The sequence below is a fragment of the Vigna radiata genome, unplaced genomic scaffold (assembly GCF_000741045.1).
Source record: "Vigna radiata var. radiata cultivar VC1973A unplaced genomic scaffold, Vradiata_ver6 scaffold_86, whole genome shotgun sequence".
Taxonomy (NCBI): Eukaryota; Viridiplantae; Streptophyta; class Magnoliopsida; order Fabales; family Fabaceae; genus Vigna; species Vigna radiata.
Genome location: NW_014543269.1, coordinates 1,317,407 through 1,325,568, shown reverse-complemented (window position 1 = coordinate 1,325,568; position 8,162 = coordinate 1,317,407). Strand labels below are relative to the sequence as shown.

The 8,162-nt window shown below is 33.7% G+C and overlaps 1 protein-coding gene across 2 annotated transcripts; it reads left to right on the top strand.

Annotated features, from left to right (window-relative positions):
- Positions 1–3,186: 3,186 nt before the first annotated feature.
- LOC106754181 (prohibitin-1, mitochondrial) lies at positions 3,187–6,935 on the top strand. Of its 2 annotated transcripts, none has more exons than XM_014636180.2 (6): positions 3,187–3,313; positions 3,582–3,766; positions 4,001–4,117; positions 5,464–5,634; positions 5,986–6,198; positions 6,492–6,935. In XM_014636180.2, exons 2-6 carry the CDS (start codon positions 3,590–3,592, stop codon positions 6,681–6,683), a joined length of 870 nt encoding a protein of 289 aa, XP_014491666.1. In that variant the 5' UTR covers positions 3,187–3,313; positions 3,582–3,589; the 3' UTR covers positions 6,684–6,935. The 2 variants fall into 2 exon arrangements, with proteins under 2 accessions (XP_014491666.1, XP_014491667.1); XM_014636181.2 differs by having other exon boundaries at positions 3,286–3,365.
- The last annotated feature ends 1,227 nt before the right edge of the window (positions 6,936–8,162 follow it).

Sequence of the window (8,162 nt, the reverse complement as noted above, 5' to 3'; positions counted from 1 at the left end):
AATTGATGATAGAGAATAGTTTCTTAGAACCTAAATTTGAGTGAGGATTGAGGGAAAACACAGGGAAACTACATGCAACAGATCCCATTGCATGATTGTAGCTTCCAAACTTACAGAGAAGGAGAAAATGACTTACCAGCGGAGGAATTGGAAAATTGATCGGATGGAAACAGAGCTTTCTACTTCGTTATCGCTAGGGCATTACCAAAACTGGAATTCTCTGGTTCAGTGAGGAGTGGATTTAGAGAGAAGGCAGAGCTTATAGGAGTTTAGCTTCTAGAGAGAGGATGTTATGTAAGAATGAACTAGAATTTGTATTAAAAGCTTTTATTTATTTTTAAGGAAATAAAAATAAGAAAGTCAGGTTCTTACAATTACTACTTATTTGATTATTCTTGTAGTATTTTTTTATGTATTGTGTTGTTTAATTATTTAGTTGTGTTTTATTTAATAATTTTTTTTTTGTTTCATAAATGATAAGAACACGCAGTGCATCTAATTCTCAAGGAGAGAGTTTTGCCCAGGGCGAAGTTAGGAGAAGACCTATCGCTTTCGCTTGGAGAAGGTGTGCAACTCCTATTGAGAATGATATTATAGTTAAGGAGCGAGCCTTTGAGGAGTAGGCATATGAGGCTCATGTTTAGGAGGAGGCATTTGAGGCCCCTAACGACAATGTTGAGGAGGAGGAGCATGCAGATGTTCCTAACATGGAGGAGGATGTTAGTGGATTTGCTGGAGGTCCACGTGATGCTTCATTGCTGACGCACTATGTTCAGCATGTCACTTATATGCTTTAGAGTAAAATGATAAGTACTAAATTAACAACAACTAATAGTGTATATTTACATATCTTCAAACATAATATAAATATAACAAGTCACCTAAGTCAATATAAGATGTCTTTACACCCATCAACTATGCAAATGCTTGCATCCTACTAGTATAAATAGATGACCACGCTCGCGCCTCAAGATAATAGTGGGTTGAGGAGTATGTACTTCATGGAATAATCCAAGTCTAATTCACATATTCAAAGAACAGAGGCAATGAATTGGAGGCGTATTGAAGACCATTCACATAGCCAGCAAACAAGTTTTGATCAACACAATTCATCATGTTTTCCCATGCCTCCATTAACACATCCCAAGCCTCAGTAGAATCAACTAACATTTTGCATTTACCTTTAACATTTTTAAGGATGTGGAACCGACATAACATCTGATATGACTCAGGGAATACATTTGTAATGACATTCATCAAAGCCAATTCTCGGTCACTCATAATGACTTCAGGACCATCCTCAGATGTCAAAACTAAATCTTTCAGTCTTTCCAAAGCCCAAGTGAAATTACTTTACCTTTCACTAGACAAGAAAGCAAATGCGGCTGAGAAGGTTAACCCCGTAGACGTCATGCTGATAATCTCAAGCAACAAAAGTCTATATTTGTTTGCTTTGTATATCGAATCCATCAAGAATACAATATTAAATGTGTTTACCAATTTCATCGCATTAGGATGTGTCCAAAAGAGGTCACTAACAACCTTTGAATCGTCGGCACACCTGCTTCAATGAATGTACTTATCCCGGTCCAACAACATCATAAGTTGTTGTAGATTTGTTTAATCGTTATGAAATTTCTATCATTATTTTCTTTGAGGGTTCATAAAATATTTACAGGTGTAACTTTACTCTTTGTCATATCAACAAGTAATGACTGATCACTCATATTTAACCTGCTAGCATAAGGGTGATCAACTAAAGTTTCAGCCAACTCATGGTTGTGATGTCCACACATCACCTTCAACACCCATACATCCCCATCTGAACATGGTTTACCTTTTAACCTAAATGGACACTCACATTTACGAGTTTCGTATACACTAACCATCACATCAGCTTTGTATTTCCGATATTTTCCACCTCTTTCATATCCAAGTATGACGAATGTTTTTCTTCCCCGTACATTAGTAGCTATTTCAGATCTTACTATTATCATGCCAAATCCTATATCATAAGTCTTTCATCGTACCTATTCAATTAAGTGGTCACGAGATACTAAGATTTCATTTGTAGTAAAATTATTTGTCAAATCTCCCTCTCCAACTTCTTTGATGAAAGAAGATAAATCCATATAAAATCAGAATCAATTTGAGATTTCATATTATGAAAATATTCATCCATTTTAAATAATATTCACCTATAAAATAATAATCACTCTCATTAACATAATTCATAATTAATTAAACTAATATACAAAAATTTATTAAATTAAACTATATAATTCATATAATTAAACTATATAATTAAACAAATTCAAATTTATCTATATAATTATTAAATAATTAAACATATAAAACAAAAAAACATAAATAAATATCTACATAATAATTAAATTATTGAACTAATAAATTAACTATAATTAATAACATTCAAGTAATATACAAACATTATAAGCTAAAACTATATATAATCAACAATTCTATATAACAAACAAGTAAAATAAAACATTCGAGATAAGAAAATAATTAAAAAGCCTTGAAACGGATGTTCATATCTGTTGGACTTTAAAACAGATATCAAAATTTGTCAACGAATATCGACATTCGTTGAAAGGTAAATGAATTTCCAAATTTGTTTATCCTTCAACGGATGTCGATATCCGTCGACCGATTTTGATATCCGTTTAAGAATTCAACAAATATGGACATCTGTTTGAGGGTATGAATTATGTATTCACACCTGTGAAACTCCTGCGTATGTGCCACCACCACTGGACCATCTTCAAGCACCACCACTAAGACTAAGCTCTGCCACCACTGGACTACCTTCTTGCACCACCATTAAGCTTTGCCACCTCCAACCACAACAACACCACACTGTATCCCACACTCACAGCAAACAAGAATCACAATAACAGTTAGTGGGGAGAAGAAAAATAAGAGGAATCTATTTTTATGGAAGTGGTAGAGTGTGAGGGTGTATTCATATAGTGAGAACCATTAATGAAATATTAATGAAGTGGATGGATGTTGGTGAAAATCAATATGTTTTAACAATGCAAGAGAGGAATGAGAAGGTGCATGAAGTAGTTGTGGTGGGAGTAACCCCCAAAAGCATTATTTTTATTCATTGGGCTTATGCGATCTGTAGCCCAATTAGCCCAAGTCAATTGGTTCCGTCTCTCACTTGCGTCGTCAGAACCCTTTGGTCTCGCTTTCTTGTTCGAAAAGTTTAAACCCCACACAAACCCTACATAAACCCCACGACTACCGCAAACCCTCCACTTTCATCGACGTTCATCGGAATTCCAAGGTATACAGTTTTCCATTTCTCCGGGAGAGTCTAGTTGCACAATCCAGCTTGAGTTCAGTCTTGATCAACTTGATTTTTCAATTCTATTTTTCTCCTAATTGTTAAGATTTTTCATATAATTTGATTAATATTTTTCTCTCGATAATAATTTCCCTTTCCTTTCTTGTTTTTAAGCTCATTTATATTAGATCCAGCAGTTCTCTTTCCTTTCCTCTGATATCCCCGACTGTTCTTGACGTTCTTTGCATTTGCATTTCTATTGAATTAGGTAACAAGATGAATATGAAGAACATGAAAATTCCAAATGTTCCAAGTGGTGGTGCGGCCTCTGCGCTGCTGAAGCTTGGGGTGATTGGTGGAATTGGTTTGTATGCGGCTGCTAATAGTCTCTACAATGTTGAAGGAGGGCACCGAGCTATTGTTTTCAACCGTCTAGTTGGTGTCAAAGACGAGGTTACTGTTTTCCCCAAATTGTATGAAATGAAATTGAAAATTGTCACGGTTTGCTATTTACTGTATTTTTGTGCTTCGTGATAGTTAGTTTGTTGCCTGGATATGATTGTTGCACTCCTGCTGTTGTGGTTGATGTTATTTAAAAGAGTGATTTACCTTCTCATTTGAAGTGTTGGCAATGTTTAAGTTTAGTTTTGGTGTTGTCATGAAATTGATTTGTTGGTTAATATGCAGGTCTATCCCGAAGGGACTCATTTTGTAATTCCCTGGTTTGAGAGGCCAGTCATCTATGATGTCCGTGCTCGACCCCATCTAGTTGAGAGTACATCTGGGAGTCGTGATCTACAGATGGTAAATACGTTTTGCTAAGATTTGTGTGTTGTTGCAGGGTTTTGGTTTTTGTATCAGAAAAAGAAGTCTGATCTATTTTAGGTTATATTGTTGTGAATGAAATTCATTTGAGTATCTTTCTTACTTTTGACCCTTAATTCCTTTTTTGATGGTGGAGGTTTTCATGTATGGACGTTATCGTGTCCTGTTAAATACATTATTGTAACTGGAGCGTACTGTATTTAATATAGTAATATTCTTACCCTGAGATTTGTTCAATTATGTTTGACCGTTGACATGATTGCCACATACATGAAACGACTATTATCAGGTTGTAAAAAGCATATTCATATTTGTTTATTTTACTTTCCTAGACATGCTACTTTATATAGGAATTTAGACGCCAAATTCTACTTTAATATTAGATTGGGGAAGCAATAGGTTTTACATGAGTGCTGGTTGAATACATTCTAAACTAGTGGCCTAGCATTGGGACTTGTAGAGAGAAATGGTAGAGTCATCTGTGATGGAATCACTACACAAACACATAATACATAGCGTACCATATCATTACACAGATATGGGCTCAAGGCCGTATATAAAATACATCTAACACTTTCTTTCAAGCTGGAGAATATAAATCATATGCACAAAGCTTGTTTGATATATAATCAATTTTGGGACCCATAATGATTTGATAAAGACATCTACCAATTGATCATTGGAATTAACAAATTGAGAAGTAATGTTTCAAAATAAAATCCTATTTCAGATGAAGTGACAATCAATCTAAATATATTTGATTATCATAGAATACTGGATTTGAGCCAATATGAAGGACAACTTGATCATCCCAAATGAGAGTCATCTGTGTAAAGTGTGAAGTGAGACACTGATGATAATCGTCTATCTAATTTTAATGTCAGATTTAGAGCCCTACAGGCACTTTCTAATCTGAAATGATGCAAAACAGATTTTCTTAATCTCCCATTTGGTGTTTTAAAATCATTTATTTCTGAATTTCGAAAATGTTAGACATTTGAGCATTGGCTTTGAAATCTAAATATCTTATGCAAATGCTTCGTTGGTATCCTATACTCTATTCCCCGATTTTCCTTTTCAGCCTTAGCCTTTGTTTCCGACGGGTGAAGGTATTTGTGGTGATGCAATTTTCATCATTATCTGCATAATGTCCTTTTCCCTACTGTCCTGGTCTATTCTCTCTCCTTTTTAGCTCCTCTGTGAATGATAGGATGTTGGATGTTTCACTTAACACTTTATAGCTAATCAAATAGGTTTGCTTTCCAAAATATTTAACTATACAATATTGACCCTTTCTTCTTGTATTGCACATGCATGTTATACAGGTGAAAATTGGACTTCGAGTTCTTACTCGCCCTTTACCTGAAAAATTACCTACAGTTTATCGGACCCTTGGTGAGAATTTTAATGAAAGGGTTTTGCCTTCAATCATACATGAAACTTTGAAAGCTGTTGTTGCCCAATACAATGCCAGCCAGCTAATTACTCAGCGAGAGGTAAGGCACAAACCTTGTCTATATGATGCATGAAAGCTCTAATATATATCTAATAGAGATTGCTAGTTGCTGACACGGTGGAAAAATATGAATTTATTTTTCGCCATGGATACATGTTAATGATTTGTCTATTGAAACATATTAAGAAGAAGGCATTTTATCATTACCTAATAGCAGAATGTGTATGTTTTTAAAATCAAATATTAGGATGATTTGAAAACATGAGTTACATCCTTCCTAATTTCTCTATTTTTCACTAAATTTTTTTCTCATTCGAGTTGACATATTTAGTTATAGCACAAGTAGAGTGTCTTTAAACTCTAGTATTCAGCTCGACCTTAACCTTTGTAGGTTGTTAGTCGGGAGATCCGGAAAATTCTGACGGAGAGAGCAGCTAACTTTAACATTGTCCTTGATGATGTGTCAATTACTGCTTTGACATTTGGCAAGGAGTTTACTGCTGCAATTGAAGCTAAGCAGGTGGCAGCACAAGAAGCTGAGAGGGCTAAATTTGTTGTGGAAAAAGCGGAGCAAGACAAAAGAAGTGCTGTAATTAGAGCTCAGGTGATTACAAGTTATTGATGCTTAGATTAGATAAAGTTATTGTTTTCATGCTCAGAAGAAGTTGCTTCAATTTTTTATATTTATAATACAAGGTAACTCCTGTAATCCAATCCCCCAAGGAAAAAAATACACAAGGAAACAATTGAGCGACTGTATAAATCTGCCTGTCAAGTTTAAGTGTGTTTAAATTTATTGTATATAGTGTACTATTGACAGTTGTCCTTATTAGACCACTTTTTGCTTCGTAAGTATTCAGTTCTCCCTGACTTTCGATACGAATCTTTAATGAACAGGGTGAAGCAAAAAGCGCCCAATTGATTGGACAAGCTATTGCCAACAATCCAGCATTTATCACACTGAGGAAGATAGAAGCTGCTAGAGAGATTGCACATACCATATCAAACGCGGCAAACAAAGTTTTCTTGAACTCAGATGATCTGTTGTTGAATCTTCAGGAGATGAGTTTGGATCCAAGCAAAAAGTGAGTCGGATAGCATGTTTTGTTTCTTGTGTTTAGCTCATAAAAGATGAATTCCAGGATGCATTTCTTGATATTTTTAGCAAATTCGACTTTAGTTGGCTTCATCAAACAACTGAATGGTAACCCTTTTAAACACAAGATTAATTGAGATCCTATCGAATGCTTCACATCACAGTACTAAAATAATTTCAGTTACAGTTCACATCCTGATTTTATTTTGTTGCCTGTAATTTTCTTCAAAGTTTGGCTGTCGTAATTTTCTTTTTGGCTTGATAACTGCTACCTGTTAGACAATATCTGATTACACGTTATACCTTATCACATGTTCTTAACCCCTTACCATAAGCTGCAGAGCGAACTGCAGAAAGCTTGTTTCTGTTAACCGTGCTCGTTTTCCATAATAAATTCGCCTGATTATTGAGGGAAGAAATAAAAATCACGGAAAGAGAATGAAGAACAGATAAAAGAAAGACTATCAAACCCGAAAAAACAAAGGTGCAAGGAGAAAATGAAGAATTAAATTTGAGGAGAGAGAGAGAGAGATAGTTGTTTCGATGGGAGAAGAAAAATAAATTTGAATAAGTAATTTTAAAATAAGTTAACTTCTGGATTTATAGTGTAGTGGGATTAACAAAATGTTATTATATCAATGGGAGAATTTTTAAGTCTTATATCCTACGTGGTGGAAATCCCATTGATTTTGACTTAAAACGAACAAATACTGCCCATGTCAGTTACTACTTTGACTTTATTTTTCTTAATAATTAGGTAAAACATTTTAAATAAAAATGGTTTATCCACGTTCAACATCTTGATAAAAACAATATATATACATATATAGTATTCACAATCTGATTTAATTTTCGATTTGTATCTTTTTTTCAAATTTGTTCCCTAAGTTCGATAGAAAGAAATTAAAGGGAAAAGGGGAGAAACAGATGAAAAAAAAAAAAAAAATACAACCTAATGTGATTGATGAAAAATGAGAAAAGGAAAATGTTAAGTTGTGACGTCTACAAATTATTCACAATTTGCTTATTTTTATTTTCTTAAATGAATCAGAATTGGTTTCCATTCACCTTTTTTATTCATTCTATTTTTTTTTCTTTTCTTTCTCGTCAGTATGTTTAATTGCGTTTGAACATTTACATGTGATCTGTTAGTTCAGCGTCCGACTTCAGAGAAGTAGCTTTCCTCAAAGTCTCAATTTATACACCTTCAAACGAAAACAAATATATTAAAGGTATATATAAACCCTAGAAAGCCTTGAACAAGGTATAAGTTTTTTTTTTTTTTTTTTTTTTTTTTTTTTTTTTAATTTTCTTTCAAGAATACTAGATAGTAAAATTGATATAAAGAAAGATATAAAATTAAATTGACAGTTTTTATAATTAAGAATTCTAACTATTTTTATATTACTTTTGAGAAAAAAATATATAAATAAAAGCAAAACTTAAATAATAACTATTGTAATGACAATATA